Source organism: Heterodontus francisci, chromosome 12 (assembly GCF_036365525.1).
Source record: "Heterodontus francisci isolate sHetFra1 chromosome 12, sHetFra1.hap1, whole genome shotgun sequence".
Lineage (NCBI taxonomy): Eukaryota > Metazoa > Chordata > Chondrichthyes > Heterodontiformes > Heterodontidae > Heterodontus > Heterodontus francisci.
In genome coordinates this window covers 52,850,656-52,870,072 of record NC_090382.1, presented here as the reverse complement: position 1 = coordinate 52,870,072, position 19,417 = coordinate 52,850,656, and the positions used below count along the sequence as shown (strand labels likewise).

Genomic DNA, 19,417 nt, shown 5'->3' with positions numbered 1-19,417 from the left:
ATATTGCAAATATTTAGCAGAATCAAATATAATAAAACTGGCTAAAAATAGTTGGTCTCTTATGGTCCTCCAAGTTCCATAAAAAAATTTTTTTTTCAAATTTGCATCCTATAAGATCAGTGATGGTTAATTTTGTAGAATTAACAGCTTTGATTGTCAATACTATAAATTTGCACTGGTGTATTCTCTACACCTTCCAGAAAGTATCTATTCACTGTTTGGCAGCATCTGTGGAAAGAGAAGCAGAGTTAACGTTTCGGGTCAGTGACCCTTCTTCGGAACAGTTCCGAAGAAGGGTCACTGACCCGAAACGTTAACTCTGCTTCTCTTTCCACAGATGCTGCCAGACCTGCTCAGTGATTCCAGCATTTCTTGTTTTTGTTTCATATTTCCAGCATCCGCAGTATTTTGCTTTTATCTATTCACTGTTTATTAGAAATAAGCCTCAATTTCCCCTTTTTTGATGAATTCAATACATTTATATTTAATTGGCAATTTACTCTGCCGCCAAAAAGTACAGCTCGTTCCACATAAATCCATTGGAATCATATACAATAAAGTTGCATGCAGAATCTGTTAATATTTGCACAAGAACTTCAATGCCAATTTCTACGGTTATGAGAGCAATTTGAGTCTGAGATTTCAACACTGATTTTTTTTTTTTGCTTTTTGACATTTTAAGTGGCGAACAAAAGATCTAGCCCTGGACTTAGGCAACAAACATTCCGACATCACTTCTGACTGTAATGATTTACAAAGATTTCCATACATTAAAAAAATTGGAGGAGCAATACACAAAAAAAACTACACGATCTTCCAAAATGTAACCAATTTGTGTACTAAGTTGCATAAACAACATTCAAACATAGTAGAACTTAACAAATAAACTTTCATGATGTAATATCTGGATACATTTGGAAAGATGGCGAAGTTCCCTAATATTTGTGCCTTCTTATATTTGTATTACTCCTCCCCCAATTTAATCATCAACTGAAAGGAAAAATGCCATGGTTAAAATACTTTTAATCAGAAATAGGAATATTTAGTTTTTCAGCATCATCTGTTCAAATTGGAATTTCTGCAGAATTCAGACATCATTGGGATGGTGCTGCATATTTTATTTTCAGTCTCCTTCAGTGTCGCAAGCATTGTATGTATATCAACTGAAAAGAAAACAGATATGCATTCAACACAGTTAAGAACAATGATATACAGTGGAACGTTTCAATCGAAATAGATGGGAAATGATGGAAGATGTATAGCAATGTCACTGTCAGTCTTAAAAAAAGACACTCTGCTTAAAATAAATGTGGTACCATTTACATTCATTCATTATTAAAAAATTAAAAATTTGCTGCTGCAGTCCATGATTTCAGTAAGCTCCCAGATGGTACAATTATTGCAGCACCGCAGAATAGATATGAGCTGTACCAAGGAGCATCACTGTGGCAATATAAAAAGAATTTTGTTTTAAAAAGTGGAACTACATAATCTTCCAAAATGTAACCAGATGGTTCCTGTACTAACATGCAAAATCTGTATACAAACATTGTACGACTTATGCAAATGAACCTTCCTGAAGTGAGGAACTATGTGGAACATTTTGGAAGGTAAAGTAGCTTCCTAATCTTTATAGATAACATCGGTTTTATTAAAAAAGAGCACACTACAGATTTTTTTTGGTAGCCCTAATTTGGAGCAACAAAAAAAGTGTCTTTTTTTTTCCTCAAAAACTCTACAAACCGTACAACCTCGGGGGGAAAAAAGTGGAACAAAACAATATTACACCTGCTTTGCAGGGATTACAGTGGAAGAACACAAACCTGTAAAATACTGGGCAATATTTGATGCTACATTAATCTACTTTAAATTTTCATTTAACAAGATTTATTAAATCATATTGGCTTCTTCATAATACTAGAGGACTAAATACTTGTCTTCCTAAATGACTTCATTACATACTTTAAAAATATAGTCAGAGAAATGAACCATACATTTGTTCAAGATATTTGGCATGTGTGCATTAGAGAAAACTACTGCTTATCCATTTTCACCCTACAACGTACAATTTTTAAAGTATCTCCCAGACTATGTCTTTCAGTTTTATCACATTAACACTGTTATCTATTATCCAAGCACCTACTGAATTTATGGTAACTGAAATGGAATGCTTGCATACCATAATGAGTTACAGCGGCAAGCTGGAATTTTGAGTGTCACTGCATTTGCAACAACTATACAAGGAAAATAGCTTTTATTCCTGTTTAATTCAGAGCCTACAGGAATAAGGCAACAGTTTTTTCCCCCCCCCCCCCCAAGCAATTGCTCAGCCTGTACCTAAAATTCCAGCATGGAGATTGTTTGTATCCAAGGAACCTTCAAACAGATTCAATGCGTTGAAGTACTGGTAACTATGGACAAAATGGTATACTATTACAAATATAGATCAGAATTTTCAATTTTTAGCACTAATCATAGCCCTCAAAAGCAGTCACATAATTTATGTGCAACAGTGCTTTTTAAAAAAATAACTACCAATATGCAATTTAATGTATGCACGTTTGTCATATATGTTCAGAGCAAGACAAAACAATGTGTATTAAATGTGTGCCTCATCTGCAGATCTTTGCACTATACACATGTTACATTTTCACAATCTCCTGGAGTTATATTTTATTAAAAACTGAATTGTCAGTCTTGAACCATTTCTTAATACCACTTTTACAACCAATCATTTTGGTGTCTTATACCTTCTCTTGGCATGGGGTAATCAGAAACCTGAAGACAGACGACTGATGCTATTTTCGTATAACACCACATTGATTTGGATTTCCAATTCAAAGTAACATGTTGAGTTATGTTAAAAGGAGCTAAGCAAACTCTAAATACACCCAATTTAATCAAAGTAGCATGAAAATGTAAAAATCTGGTGTTTCTTCATGGCCCTTCAAGACCAGAAAGAGCAAACTCCATGTTTCTCAAACAACTTTTTCATCAACAATGTATCCAATTTACTTCAGAATTTAATGTAATACTATAAAGACAGAAGTGTAGATGTTATCATTCAAAAATATTCTTAATTTAGATATTCAAACCTTGTATACAACAAATTTCACTTCATTATGACCACAGAATGAAACAGAATTGCCCAAAATCTAGCTGTAATTTTTGAATGGCATTTGCTGGTAGGACCAGCATAAACAAAAAATCTCAATTTAGTTTAAGTCAGATAATTGCAAACTGGACTGGCTCAGTAACTGCATACATTACTGCTAGTGCATTTTCCCCAGCTGAATCTTCTTCCAGGCTTCAGATGCTGTAAAAATGCATGAGTCTATGATCCCAGCAACTGTAAAAGTTCCTCCAATGATTGCACAGATCTGGGGATTAAAAATTATGCATCAGATTATGTCATTCAAATACCAAAATTTCTAAGCAAAATTTTCACAAACATGATTTTTTAAAAATCACCTGAAACATTTATTCCAAGACAAGACTCAAGATAACATTTCTTTCCCATATCAAAACTAGCTTTCTAAGGTGAAGTGAATATGTACATTTAGAATCAAACATAATTTTCCAAAATCATTTATATACCCTAATTTAAAACTGTCACATGCATTAATTTGAATACTTAAATGTACTTTCTACAAACTTAGTCATTGACACCAGAAAAAAAACTTCATACTGTCATGCAGCCCAGAAGTGCGATGATGGAAATTATGGACCAACTCTGAAGAGTTTTGAAAAACTGACTTTGTCTTTTAAAATGAAATTTGATTTTAAAAAGTGAACAATGGTCCAAAGTGGCCACCGAAGAAAAGGGGATTGGCCTTTGTATATTCAATTTGTCTGACAAAGACAAAGGACAAATCTTCAAAGCTAAGAGGTGTCAATTGCACTCCATCCTAAAACATTCCAGAATTGAATGTCTTCTTCTGAAACAAAAGGTCACATCCTGGGCCATTGTGCGATCACCATGGGGAAGAGATCAGAATGTCTCCGACCAAGAAGTGAGAAATAATACAGCTTTACCTTAAAAACCTGTTGAGAAGCAACATCCAGCAGCTTGCTTTCCAGCAAGCCAGAAGGCATGTGCCCTTCTTTAGAATCTACATTAGACAACAGTGAGCTAGAAGTGTCCCAACATCTTCAACTGAACTTTCAATCAAGAGAGAAACCTACAATTATCACAGGCCTGCATCCATTGGGAACATGATTTCCAAGAGAATTCAACAGGTTTATTGTGACCTCCCTCCAACTAAAAATCACTTTCCCTTTTTTCCCCTCTCGGTCTGTTGAGTGTGCGTACACACGAGCGAATGCATGACTGGATGCGGTTGCAACAATTTCAGGATAAGGTGAATTGATTAATAAACAATTGATTTTGTGTGTTTTTTTTTTTAAACGTACAAGAAAACCTGTTGCTGTCTGCCTATTTGAAAAATAAAACACCAAGGGGTTAAACCCGAACAACACTTGCCGTGGTCAGGTGGGGAATTGAGCAATGGGAACCACACACATCGCACCACTTGGCCAAAACAATGCTAAGTTTTGATCTCATCACTTAGCATAGAATAAAAAATATGGGTTTCACTATTCCTTTTAAAAATGAAAATGTGTAAGTAATATACATGAATGTTTTTTTTTACAAATTTAAAATAAGTGCTAGATATTCTCTAGGGATTAGGATCATCAGTCTCTTCTGTTGGTTGTTATGAAAGTGCTCCTGTTTTTGTTAAATATATTTTTTTTTGAGGAATTCATAGGCAAACTGAAGAAATGTTGGACCTGTTTTTTTTCCCCAAGAGGGTCAAGAAGACACTGAAAGGACTTGTTTGACAACATTTACTGGTTATCATATGACTCAAGTTAAAAATAGAACAGAAACTCTGGTAACTGGGGAAGATGTGTGCAGAGAAGTGACAGGTCAGAAGGTGAATTTTCTGCTTCTGGTTGCACTTCTGAATTGCTTGGAGTTGGGAATGAACTGTTTAAAAAAGGGTTGGAGTTTTGAAAATCAGCCTGAAGGGCAGAAACCCAGCTCAGCTCAGCCTGCAGAAGAGAAGAAAAAAAAGGGAGAGCACTTCCAATGAGAGAAGATAATTCCCAAGGAAGGAGAGACCACAACCCAGCTCAGCTTTCCAGGATCTCTCTAAAAGACCCTGAGAAGTCCACTGTATCAACTCATCTCATCTCCTGTCTTTGAAGAAAAGCCTGCTAAATTAATTCTCAATGCCACCTGAAAAGAACTATTCTAAAAGATCCCAGTGACCCGTCTATGTGTACTCGGAGGTCAGAATGTATGCCAGTTTTGGAACACAACATATCTCATTTGCTGCTTCTTCAAGAATGAGCAAGTATTCAGCCCAAATTTTTTTTTTTGTCTTTTTTTTGTAGCAGAACTCTAAACAACAATCCCTTTTATTTTCCCGGTTAACTGGCGTATGTATGTGTGTGTGCAAGTCTGAGCGGCTAAGGTAAAAAGGGAACTTTAATATTTCAACCTGTGTGTTTATGCTTTACTTCATTACAGGTTAATACTTCTTTTATAATAACCCGATAATGTTATTGTTCATTAAAGAAACCTGGTTGGTGTGTTTTATTCTGGGATAAAAATAGAGTCTATGATTGAGCGTATCAGTAAGTGGGAAAAAATTTTAATATATGTTGTGACCTGTGGAGAAGTGGGACGAGAATAAGCAGTGCACTCCTCCAGCCTCATCCCATATCCTTCATGATCAGGGATTATAACCCAACATCTTGCCCTACAACAGCATGACCTGGGATCGCAACAATGAGAACCCCCATGACAACTCGAATCTCAGATGTGCCACTGCACGCATTTCACCTCTCTCCTAAAAGTTAGACTGTTAAAACACCACAGAGTGACAAAGCCAGTTATGAGCAGATGCCGATTTTTTTCTTTTTTTACAAGGAAGACAAGAAACAAGAGACAATGGGCTGGATTTAATTATCGCGGCCAGGGTTCCACCAACGGGCCCGAAAGCTGGGGTAATCCTGCTTCAGCAGTCTGCCGTTAGCCATTGTCGGGGCAGCCGCCCGCCCCCAGGAGCTGCCAGCCAATCAGACAGCCACAGCTCAGCAGCGCCACTGGGAGCGGTGGCCACTGCTGAGACTGCATGTGAAAGAAGAGGACACATTGGATGGACAGCACCGATACAACCAGTAGGATCTGGGGTTGCCCAGGACAGGCAGGCAGGTCAGCTCCGGAGAGGAGGCGGGGTGTGAGTGTATGGTGCGGACAGACGGCGCTGTTGCCACAGAGGTGGCAACTGCCACTGGGGGGGTAGGAGGTCCCTCCATGGGCCAGAGTGCCTGAACAGGAGGCCTCCTCACCCCCTCCCCCCACCCACACTGAGCCCGCCGGAGTTTGCCTGGTGGTCTCCCCATGCAGCGGAGAGCCCAACCCCCCACCCGTGGTAAAATGGCAGCAGCAATGGGAAGAAGCCCTTACTTGGCCACTTAAGTGGCTCAACCGTCTTCTGGGCAGGAGGGCCATCCTCCAGTTTTCCTGTCACTAGCAAGATGACATGGCAGTGGGAAGATCACGGGCACTCCTGCCTCCCAGCCCGTCCTCAGAGGGCTGGTAAAATCCAGCCCAATGTATACAATGAATTATTTTGTTACATTCTTTCTACATAGAAAACAACAAAGAATGCTACACAATTCCCTTGATGGGCTAATACACTTCTGACTAGTAATTTTTTCGAAACTGGCAAGCTTAAGGAGAATCCTCATTTCACCTTCCTGACTTCCTTTCCAGTCAGCAGACTGTGGACAAGAAACCCCATGCTGAACCTCTAAACGTCCCAAGCTCTTTGCACACAAGGATTGACCAGCTGAGCTATCAAAATGTCTACTGACGTCCCAAACAAGTGCGAGGCAATGGCCACCTCCAACAAGAGGAAATCTAATAATCTTCCCCTTGACATTCAATGGCATTTCCATTGCTGAATCCCCCACCAATAACATCTATTAACCAGAAATTTAACTATACCAGTCATATGAATACAGTGGCTACAAAAACAGGTCAGAGGCTGGGAATTCTGCAGCCAGTAATTCACCACCTGATTCCCCAAAGCGTGTCCACTATCTACAAGGCGCAAGTCAGGAATGTATTGGAATACTCCCACTTGCCTGGATGAGTGCAGCTCGAACACACAAGAAGCTCTACACTACAGGACAAAGCAGCCATCCACCACCTTAAACATTCACTCCCTCCAACACCGACACACAGTGGCAGCAGTGTCTACCATCTACAACTCACCAAGGCTCCTTAGACAGCACCTTCCAAATCCACAACCGTTTTCACCTAGAAGGACAAGGGCAGCAGATGCATGGGAACACCACCACCTGCAAGTTCCCTTCCAAACCCCACACTCGATCCTGACTTGGAACTATATTGTCATTCCTTCATGGTCACTGGGTCAAAACCCTGGAACTCCCTTCCCAACAGCACTGTGGGCGTACCTACCCCACAAGGACTGCAGTGGTTCAAGAAGGCAACTCACCACCACCGTCTCAAGGGCATTTAGGGATGGGCATCAAATGCTGGCTATGAACAAATAAAAAAAAAAGGTATGAGCATCCTTGGCTCAAATGAATGAAGGCATTCTGATGTTACATGTCAAACTAACACAAAGTGTTGAATCGCGGAAGCAACACGCCCATGATCACAAAATGATAAGGATAATAGCTTTGACTTTTGTTTTAATACCTTTCCACAGGTCTCAGTAAAATATCTAATCCCCTTTTGTCTCAATGGCTCCAGCTTTTGTTGCTCATTTAAGTTAAACAAGATGCTGGATCGTTGGGAATTAAGCCTTTTAATCTGAGTCTGACTTTACATCAAAAATGAAACAAAAATCACTTCTGGACCAGTTCCAAGACAGCTAACACCTGAAACATCACTTCAATTTCTTTAGACACCTTAAAGTGACATGGTACAGGAATCACAAAAAGTTAGTATGCCGGTACCGCAGGTGATTTGGAAGGCAAATGGAATATTGTTGTTTATTGCAAGGGACTTGGTACAATTGTACAGGGTGTTAGTGAGACCACATCTGAAGCACTATGTACAGTTTTTGTCTCCTTATTTTAAGAAAAGATATAATTGCATTAGAAGCAATTCAGAGAAGGATCCCTTGACTGATTCCTGGGATGAAAGGGTTATCTTATGAGGAAAGATTGAACAGTTCGGTCTGTATCTATTAGAGTTTAGACAAATGAGAGGTGCTTATTGAAACATACAAGATCCTGAGGGGACTTTACAGGGCAGATGTTAAGAGGATGTTTCCCCTTAAAAGTTGGTACTGAAATGTACCACGACCACTGGCTGTTCACCCTCCCCATTCCGAATGTCCCGCAGGACTGGACAGATTAAATGCAGGAAGGATGTTCTCGATGGCGGGGGTGTCCAGGACCAGAGGTCACGGTCTAAGGATAAGGGATAAGCCATTTAGGACTGAGATGAGGAGGGATTTCTTCACCCAGAGAGTGGTGAACCTGTGGAATTCTCTACCATGGAAAGCAGTCGAGGCCAAATCATTAAATATATTCAAGAAAAAGAGTTAGATATAGTTCTTAGGGCTAAAGGGATCAAGGGATATGGGGAGAAAGCGGGAACAGGGTACTGAGTTTGGATGATCAGCCATGATCGTATTGAATGGCGGAGCAGGCTCGAAGGGCCGAATGGCCTACTCCTGCTCCTATTTTTCTACGTTTCTAAGAGAGATTAGAACCAGGGGACAGTTTAAAAATAAGGGGTCTCCCATTTAAGAATGAGATGAAGAGAAATTTTTTCTCTCAGGGGGTCTTTAAGCTGTGAAATTCTCTTCCCCAGAGAGCAGTGGAGGAAGGGTGATTGAATATTTTTAAGGCTAAGTTGGATAGATTCTATATTGATAAAGGAATCAAAGGGTATAGCGGGTAGACAGGAAAGTAGAGTTGAGGCCACAATCAGATCATCCATGATCTTATCAAATGGTGGTGTAGACATGAGGGGCCGAAAGGCTTACTCCTGCTCCTAATTCGTATGCTTGTATGTTCGAAATCAGAAAATGTCTGCGAAGAGAATTGAAAGGGGAAAGAAAATGGAAAGGAAGGAAGAACAAGCAAAAGTTTTCAACCTATTTTTAGTAAAATCAATTTGCAGTAGTACCTATATATGCTTGATATTACAGTAATAATGCGAGGCAAAATTGGAGGTGTTTTAGCAATGTAAAATTAGGGCTCATTTCAATGGTGCATAAATGATGTAATAATTAAATGCAAACAATTCAACGTTTACTTCACCAGCAATTCCAGGTATCCTCGGTTAGTCCATTATTTTTAAACTTAAAAGGGAAATAAAATCTCACGGCAGCTTTTTATGATTGATAGGAATATACAAATGTACAGCAGCAGTATAGACTGCAATCTTTGTGACCAAACATAAAAACTAATGCTCTTCAATCACCAAATCTTTATCCAATTCTCCCTTAAATTTGTTCACACTAACTGCCAAACTAGGACTCCATTCCATACATCCACCATCTAGAGAGTAAAAGTAAAGGTTACAGATAAGCTTTGTGGTACCAAAATGTTAGAATGGATCCCAGAATGAATCAGCAAATAAGTTGTTTGCATGCTTGTGGCAAAGGCTGAGCTTGTTAAAGATTTTTAATTGTGCACACAGCGAGCGTGAGGGCAATTTTCACATTCATGGAGTAGAAAACACGGCAACAGAAAACATGCAGTAGTGGATTGAGCATCAGTTATACATTCAACCTAAATCTCTTTTCCACTGAAGTCAATACAGGATGTGTAACAGATGGTTATTCTCTACTGCCAGTTTTCTATCACTCCAGTAATTAAAATAACTAAGACTCTTTCTTAAGATATAACCTTCATTCTAACTACTGGAAGCTAGTAGCTACTGGATCTTAACATCTTTTGCATAAAAATTATGTACTGAATTAGAATGCAGTCCCCAAGCCTCCTAAGGGTTATATTAATCAAAGTGGACATATTGCATATCATGGTGGTTTGCATTTAATACTATTAGAGGGGATCTGATAGCTTCTCATACCACTATTAATCTTTACTGCATTTTAACAGAAGTTAGATTAAGTATGGTCGCAAGGTTCAGACTAATGTGCATATTTTAAAAATCACATATATATGGACACTTGCAAGTTCACATTTTAATAATTTATGAAATTGATATTGTTACCTATACCATTTGATGAATATGTATCTGCTGCGTAGGTGTGAAAGCTGCTGCTTCATCCCAAATACTGGCTCCATAAACAATATGCCATCTGCCATCCAGCAGATAATCTCCCTAGAAACAGCCCTGGGGTAGCCATGATGATTCATACTGCCATAGCAACAATGATGCAAATCCTCACAATTAACACTATTAGTCTCTAAATTTGGCCTATAAGAACGATGCCCTTCGAGTACAGTCTCAGAATCAGAAGTACAATACTTTAAAGGAGTCTTAATCTTCAATCCATGTAGTCTTCTCATTCCATTTCTCCATTCTTAAATTTAGACCGAAAACTGGATTAAAATCAGAATTATATATTTTCTAAAGCTTCACAAGATATTCCAGAAATACTGGTCACTCCTTCGGATACAATTAGTCATTCTTACTAAGGGTTCTGAACCTCAGTTTTTGGAATCGTTTGCACCCTCTATATGGAGTGGTAAGTTTTTATATACATCAATGCTCATGTCTATTCTGCTTAAAGTTCAAGATTGGTAACTGGCAGGAGCCCTGATTGGGAGAAATGAAGCAAACAGCTCAAGCACATGACACATTTTTGAAATTGAGCAACTGCAAGAACTCGAATACCCATAAGACAAATAAGAGACATCATGTAGGTTTTATCTGAGGTTTTTTTCAAGTGTTTAAAAGAATCTGGAGGTTGACAATAGACTGGTACTGGAATAACAGTGAGAGCTAGTTAAAATGTAGTTTTTCAAAGAACACTTAAGCTCCAAAGCGCTGCAGTGCTACCGCTCCACTGAGCAGCTGTTACTTAAAAAGAAATGTGGGTAAGATATGCAGATTGCAGCTCCATGCTCCTGAGCATTTGCAGCATGACATCCCACCCCACCCCCACAACGTCCCCCTCCAACCCGTTCCCTTTTTGCAATATTAGTAATTTTACCCAGTTTCTCAGGGAGCAATACAACAGTGCAATAATGCACCGATTGCACCTCTAACTAACTGGAACCAAGAAACAGGATGAAGGGAGCTGCAAGTGATAGAATGAGCAATTTCCAAATCCAAAGTTTTTATAAATGCTTTTAATAGTTTACAATTAATAGCTTTACAGGCACTAAGACATATAAATCTTGAATTATGTTAGGCTTCTATTGAAGTACTTTCTAATTCTCCAGAATTTGCTCAAGCATACATTATGTAAGTAATAAACAGACAATATTCATACAAAAAAATTTTTAAAGTGCAGAAAAATTAGTTATAAAGTATTGAGATTGGGCCACTCAACTTTATTTTTTGGAACAGTGTCATTATATCCCAAATGGAAGAATGCTTAATATCTGAATGAAACATAGGTAAGTTACAGAATCACCAAAACTCTTTTGATCAAACTATTATTTTAGTTTAAAGTTGGTTATAACATTCTTGAAACAGATGTGAAGCATATTTTATCAGCTTGGAAGTCCACTCATGGAGTCTCAATACAAAATCTCATTGAACAAACGGGTTATTTAGCATTGACAATAGTATTTTCTTCAGGTTCAATCTATAACTTGAAGTTTAGTAGTATGCTCAATGAAAAGATCTTCAAAGGATTAGAATACATAATAATTAGCAATGTATTTGGCACAGGATTGAAGATTTCTAAATTGACTATTACAATATTCCATTTAAAATCTACATTAGCCTAGATGTTGCAGTAGTAATGACAGTAAAACTGTCTGCATTTGCCATCATTATTCCTCTGAAAGTGACAGCAATGCAGGGTCATAGGCTGGACTTTTACGCTCCAGGAGCAGGCTGGAAGTGGGGGGGGGGGAGCTGCTTAAAATTGAGTGGGAGGTGGCGGGGGGCCATTCAAGTTGCCTTCCCACTCTCACTGCAATTTTACCTACCCCAAATGGACTGCAGTGGTTCAAGAAGGCAGCTCACCACCACCTTCTCAAGGGCAATTAGGGATGGGCAATAAATGCTGGCTTGGCCAGTGATGCCCACATCCCATGAATGAATTAAAAAAAAGGATGATTGCACAAATTTCAGCGCCATTTGTGATTCCTCAGATAATGAAGCAGTCTGTGTAGAAATGCAGCAAGACCTGGACAATATCCAGGCTTGGGCTGATAAATGGCAAGTAACATTCATGCCACACAAGAGCCAGGCAATGACCATCTCCAACAAGAGAGAATCTAACCATCTCCCCTTGACATTCAAAGGCATTACGAGTGCTGAATCCCCCACTATCAACATCTGGGAGTTACCATTGACCAGAAACTGAACTGCAGTAGCCATATAAATACCATGGCTACAAGAGCAGGTCAGAGGCTAGGAACCCTCTGGCGAGTAACTCACCTCCTGACTCTCCAAAGTCAGCCCACCATTCACAAGGCACAAGACAGGAGTGTAATGGAATATTGTCCACTTGCCTGGATGGGTGAACCTCCAACAATACTTAAGAAGCTCGACACCATCCAGGACAAAGCAGCCTGCTTGATTGGTACCTCATCCACAAACATTCACTCCCTCCACCACCGATGCACAGTGGCAGCAGTGTGTACCATATATAAGATGCACTGCAGCAACGCACCAAGGATACACAGGCAGCGCCTTCCAAACCCGCGACCTCTACCACTTAGAAGGACAAGGGCAGCAGATGCTTGGAAACACCACCACCTGCAAGTTCCCCTCCAAGCCACAAACCATCCTGACTTGGAACTATATCACATTACCTTCACAGTCGCTGGGTCAAAATCCTGGAACTCCCTTCCTAATAGCACTGTGAGTCTACCTACCCCACATGGACGCAGCGGTTCAAGAAGGCAGCTCACCACCACCTTCTCAAGGGCATTTATGGATGGGCAATAAATGCTGGCCTGGCCAGCGACGCCCACATCCCATGAAACGAATAAAAAAAAACATACCTCTATTCCGAGGCCTCCTCCATTACTGCTCCTCTCGCTGGGTGCAGTCCCAGCAGTGGCACCGCTCCCGGTGCCACTGCTGGGACTGAAGAGCTGCCAGCCTGTTGTTTGACCAGCAGCTCATGAAGGCAGGACCGCCTGCCTCAGCAGGGAGGAATTCTCTCCAGATTCCAATTAAGGGCCACAGAAAATCATGGTGTGGCTTCCAGGCCCAGCGGGCTCATCCTTGACTTTTTGGCCAGGGCCTTTGCTCCGACGTAAAATTCCAGTCAGAGAGTCATAACGGAGGCCATTCAGCCCATCGAGTCCATGCCAGATCTCCATGGAGCAATCCAGTTGGTCCCATTGCTCTGTTCTATTCTCGTAGCCTGAAAGTATATTTCCCTCAGATACCCATCCAATTTCCTTTTCAAATCATTGATTGTATCTGCTTCCACCACCATCGCAGGCAGCGAATTCCAAGTCATTAACCACTCTCTGCGCAATAAAGTGCTTCCTCACATTCCCTCTGCATCTCTTGCCCACAACCTTAAATCTGTGTCCTCTAGTTCTTGCACTATCAGCTAATGGGAACAGCTTTTCTTTGTTAACTTTATCTAAACCTGCCATAATCTTGTACACCTCCATCAGATCTCCCCGCAACCTCCTTTGCTCCAAGGAGAACAAGCCCAGCTTTCCCAACCTAACCTTGTAGCTAAATTCTCTCATCCCTGGAATCATTCTGGCAAATCTCTTCTGTACCTTCTCTAGGACCTTCACATCCATTCTGTAGAACTGGATGCAATACTCCAGTTGGGGCCTAACCCGAGCTTTATAAAGGTTCAGCATAACTTCCTTGCTTTTGTACTCAATACTTCTATTTATGAAGGCCAAGATCCCATATGCTTTGCTAACCACTCTCTCAATATGTCCTGCCACCTTCAAAGATCGATGCACATGCACTCCAGGTCCCTCTGTTCCTGAACACTCTTTAGAACATTAAGTCTATACTGTCTCTCCTTATTCCTTCTGCCAAAATTCATCACCTCACACTTCTTTATTAAATTCCTTCTGCCAATTGTCTGCCCATTCTGCTAGCCTATGTCCTGTTGCAGTCGATTGGTATCATCCTCACTGTTTGCCACAACTCCAAGATTGGTATCATCGGCAAATTTTGACGTTTTGCTCTGTATTCCAGTATCCAAATTATTTATATATAATCAAAAAAAGCAGTGGTCCAAGGACTGACTGTTGGGAAACATTATTGTCTCCCATCCTCCAGTCTAAAAAAACAACCATTTACCACCACTAGCTGTTTTCTGCCAAAAGCCAATTTTTTATCCAATTGGACACTGACTCTATTCCTTGAGCCTCAATTTTGTTAACCAGCCTTTATGTGGTTCTTTGCCAGACACCTTCTTAAAATCCACATAGACAACGTTCACTGCATTCCTTTCCTCAATCTTCCCTGTTACTTCAGCAAAAATTTCAAATAGATTAGTCAAACACAATCTGTCCTTCACCAATCTGTGCCGGCTCTCCTTAATTAGCACAAACCTCTCCAAATGCCTGTTTTTTTCCCCCCGATTATGATTTTGAGCATCTTACCCGCCACTCATGTTAAACCGACTGGCCTGCAGTTACTAGGAGTAACTGGACATGCTTTCTTGAACAAGGGCGTCATATTTGCCATTCTCCAATCCTTGGCACCACTACCATTTCTGGGGAAGTTTGGAAGATTATGGCAAGTCCTTTCACTATCCCCACCCCCACTTCCTTGAGCAACCTGGGGGTGTAAGCCATCCAGACCAGGCGACTTATCCATTCTAAGCAAAGCTAAACTTTCCTGTACATCATGCCCATCAATTTTCACCCCTTCCATTACCTCTAACATCTCCGCTTCGACTGATATTTTGTCAGTATTCTCTTCCTTAGTAAACATTGATATAAAGTACTCATTAAGTATTCTAGCCTTGACCTGCATCACTAAGCATATACTACCTACTTTGTGACTAATAGGCCTCACTCTTAACTTACCCTCTCAAATTTTTGTATTCGGACAATTATTGCTTGAAGAATTCACCTGACATGCATCATACACCTCTCTTATTGTTTCATGTTCTCTATCTCCCTCGTCATCTGCGGAGCCTTGGCTTTGGTTCCCCACCTTTCGCCCTTGTTGGAATATACCTAGCCTGTACCTGAAACATTTCTTCCTTAAAGATCATCCATTGTTCCATCACAGCTTTTCCTGTTAAATTTTGGTTCCATTCTACTCTAGCTAGATCCCCTCTCATTCCATAGAAGTTAACCCTCTTCCAATTTAGAAGTTCTACTTTAGATTGTTCCTTGCTCTTCTACATTACTAATCTAAACCTTATGATACGATGATCACTCTTACCCAAGTGTTCTCCCACAGACACTTGGTCCACCTCATTCCCCAGCACCAGCTCCAGCAATGCCTCCTTCCTAGCTGGTCTGAGAACATACTGGTCAAGGAAGTCCTCCTGAACACATTCCAGAAATTCCTTCCCCTCTGTTCCTTTTATTTGGGTAATTAAAGCTACCCAATATCACCACTCTATAGTTTTCATACACCACTGTGATTTCCCTGCAGATTTGCTCCTCTATTTCTCTCACACTATTTGGAGGCCTATATCTCCAGTAGCGTGATCATACTCTTTATTGCTTCTCAACTTTAACCAAACGGATTCTGCTCTTGCCCCCTCAAGGATATCCTCTCTTTCGAACACTAACGTGTCTTTCCCAATCAGTACTGCCACATCTGGAGTCTGCACATCTGGATTTCTGCATTTAAATATGTAAGTTTCTGTCATTGATTCTATGCTTCTCCAGAAGGTCCGCTATTGCATCCCCCGCAGAGTGCAATCATTTGAAATCACCGAAGTGACAAGAACTTCCACTTTTACTCTTCTTGCTGCAAAAGCCCCTGAAAAAGTTACATCTCATTGAATGAGCCGTAACTGGGTTTTTAAACAGTGTATTAAGTTCACAATTACTGATGAAAAACCTCTTTGGCCCTGAAAAACAATTTTTTTTTTAAAGTTTGTTCTGAATATTTCAGCTTTTACCTTAATCCCATGCGTATGCTCCAATCTTGAATACTGAAGAGTACATGGCATTTAGGAAGGACGGGAAGCTAGGAAAAGGTGGAGGGGTGGCTCTGTTAATTAATGACAGTATTAGCACAATAGAAAGGGATGACCCAAGTTCACACAAGAGCTGCTTTGGTACTGTAGCAGGGGCAGAAACCTGATTGGAGTGATTCAAAGTTGAGTGGTATGTGGTTTTGGCAGTGTGTGAGGCAGGGAGAAATCGTGTTTGATGTGATCCAGTCAGATTTGGTGACAGATGACTAAACCAGTTGGATGCTAAATATGCTCAAGTCTGTCCCTTTTGGACTTGAGAGAATGAAGATAGGTGCCCTACCAGTGGAAATGACCATGATAGGAACAACAGAATCAAAGATGGAAATGAAGCTATGGTTGAGCAAAACGATGACTGCAGAAGTATCATGGTGAATGAAAGGCTAAAGGCTAGGCAGTTGGGAGTTTGAAAGTGCAGTTGTAAGTAACTTGGGGGAAGTTTTCTTCCCAACAGGGGAAGATGCAAAAGAAAGTCGGGTTGGAACAGAGTAGGGGGCTGCGAGTAATAATGGATATGAGGAAGTGGTCAGATGATCTCGTCAGTGATCCGAGACCCTGGGAGTAGACAGCCCATGTGAAATGGCATGGTTGAGGGGGTGACCATGATCAGTAGTGAGAGAATTGATATGAAGGCAGAGGTTTAAGGAGGACATGAATTATTAGAGTGAACAAGGAGAGCTAAGATGGCGATTGAAATCATTAACGATGAGCAGCCATCCACTATACAGCCTGAAGAAGGAAAGGAGGGAAGATATCGCCAGATGGAGCTTGGAAGGGGTGGAGGGGTTTAGACCATGAGGATTTTAAACATGAGTTGAGAACATGGAACACACTGAGGCACTAAAAGGAGAATAGGGAGAAATCAAGATGTGACTTAACGATAAGGGCCGCACCACCACTGCGGCAGTGTGGGCGGGCAGTGGAAAGTATAGCTAGTAAATAGGCTGTTATGTCATGTCACTTTGTCTGCCTACCTGAAAGCACTTAAAGATGTGAATTTTGTACTTATTAGACTGAGGAATCTTGATGCTAGGGAATGGAACATTTTGCATTTTAGGCATCGGGTATCAGCATTAAGCACTATAAGGTCAGCTATAGTTTAAAATGAGAAATAAGACTTTCCCTACTCAGTCTCAACCTAACCACTGCAGGGCACTTTCTGTTATACAAGTCTAATATGCTTTAATTTCCTACACCAGCAATCCCGTGGCCTCTGAACCAATTTACTGCCAAACTAGGGGTCAAATCTGCTATGGTTCTGTGCCCAATAACAACTATATTGCCCAAACTCATTTCACATAAAACCCTTTTAGCCAACAGATAAAGATTTTTCTTTCATCATTCTAGACAAGATTTAAAGCCAAGATCTGGTTATGAAAGGCCAATGTAGAATGCACACACCAAGACTTTAACTTTTAAAAATTAAGTCAATAATTGTAAAGGTTCTCTTGACCTAGCCTGACATTATTATCCCCAGTTCACTTTCTTCAATGAGAAATCTCACAAATCCAGATGGTTTTGTATACACAAATTACCAATACAGTTTATTTTCTTTTTTAAAGGAACTTCTAAGGCAATTCACCTCAAGTCAGGAGAAGAACTCATATCAGGAACTTTTGAGTCATAGAAAATACCCATCTTAAAGTCCCTAAATGCTGCACTGGAAAACCACAATGTCATTAATAACTAACACACAGAATAAACATTAAAACACTGAAAATTTTGAAATATCATTTCACTTAATGAACAATATTTTTGAAAAGTGCAATTAATTGGATTTTCCCAATCAAGATTGATCTATTCCAAACTCAATAGTGCTACATATATGATCCATACTGTATAGTGCACTGTCAAGCATAGACTCTTAATGGAATGAATTCTTATCACCATGATTAACAAGCGTTTACTCACTGTTGTAATAAACCTGTATAATGGTTGTTGCCGTTCAATGTATTTTACAGTAATTGGGCTGAGGTCATATCGGAACCAGATGGCAGGTATAATGCGACCTGTGTGGCTGTATGCCACATATTCCTGAAATATACAAAAACTAAACATTAATCAAATTTTGGCCAAGGTTATTGAAAACATGAAAAATTTCATGTTACAGGTTCTCGTATTTACTTCAATCACTAATATACAGAAGGGGTAAGAACTAACTTGCATTCATATAGCTGTTTATCACTTCTTACAAAGATCTCAAAGGTGTGTCACATACAATAAGTTGATTTTTTTTTTGGATTTAGAGATACAGCACTGAAACAGGCCCTTCGGCCCACCGAGTCTGTGCCGACCATTAACCACCCATTTATACTAATCCTACACTAATCCCATATTTCTACCACATCCTCACCTGTCCCTATATTCCCCTACCACCTACCTATGCTAGGGGCAATTTATAATGGCCAATTTACCTATCAACCTGCAAGCCATTTGGCTGTGGGATGAAACCGGAGCACCCGGAGGAAACCCACGCAGACACAGGGAGAACTTGCAAACTCCACACAGGCAGTACCCAGAATTGAACCCGGGTCGCTGGAGCTGTGAGGCTGCGGTGCTAATCACTGCGCCACTGTTAATTTGAAATTACAGGCAAATGCAGCATCTATTTTCAGCACAGCAAAATCCCATAAACAGCAAGGAGATGTATAAGCAAGGAATCTGGTTTTGATGGAGGAAGACTGGCCAAGAGAATTCCCTGCCACTCTTCAAATAATGCTATGAAATCTTTAATGTCAAGCTGAACCTTTGAGACAGGAAGATAGAGCCTCGGAATAATATCTCATTCAAAAGGATGGTACCTCTGCCAATGCAGCACTCCCTCAGTTCTGTTATATTGGATGTAAACCGAGACAATTTCCTCAACAAAGTGATTCTGACAACACAGCCGGCTGCTGACATCATCAGACTGCGCCAAGCTGCGCACATGCGTAAACAGGCTCCTACTCTCTGCGCGTGCCGCTTTGTTAGGTGGAAATAAGCGGGGAGAGAGCGGGGCGGGGGGGGGAAGCACGGGAGGGGGCGGGGGGTGGAAGCAGGGAGAGAGCGGGGAAGAGAGCCACCTTTAGTCCTGGCAGCTGCCTGAACGTCGCAGGCTGAGAAGTTTTAGTGGCACT

General features: G+C 40.5%; 1 protein-coding gene across 10 annotated transcripts in view; it reads right to left on the bottom strand.

The window, feature by feature from the left end:
• Positions 1-1,006: 1,006 nt before the first annotated feature.
• The window catches only part of ergic1 (endoplasmic reticulum-golgi intermediate compartment 1), a 112,485-nt gene continuing 94,074 nt past the window's right edge, over positions 1,007-19,417 (bottom strand). For 6 of the 10 annotated variants that reach the window (XM_068043417.1, XM_068043421.1, XM_068043423.1 and 3 more), the window contains 2 exons: positions 18,213-18,335; positions 1,007-3,380 (listed from right to left, as the gene is read on the bottom strand). In XM_068043417.1, coding sequence (XP_067899518.1) covers positions 3,273-3,380; positions 18,213-18,335 — 231 coding nt within the window. In that variant the 3' untranslated portion in view covers positions 1,007-3,272. The remainder of the gene's footprint in view (positions 3,381-18,212; positions 18,336-19,417) is intronic. The other 4 variants (XR_010976080.1, XR_010976079.1, XM_068043418.1 and 1 more) reach the window with 4 other exon arrangements.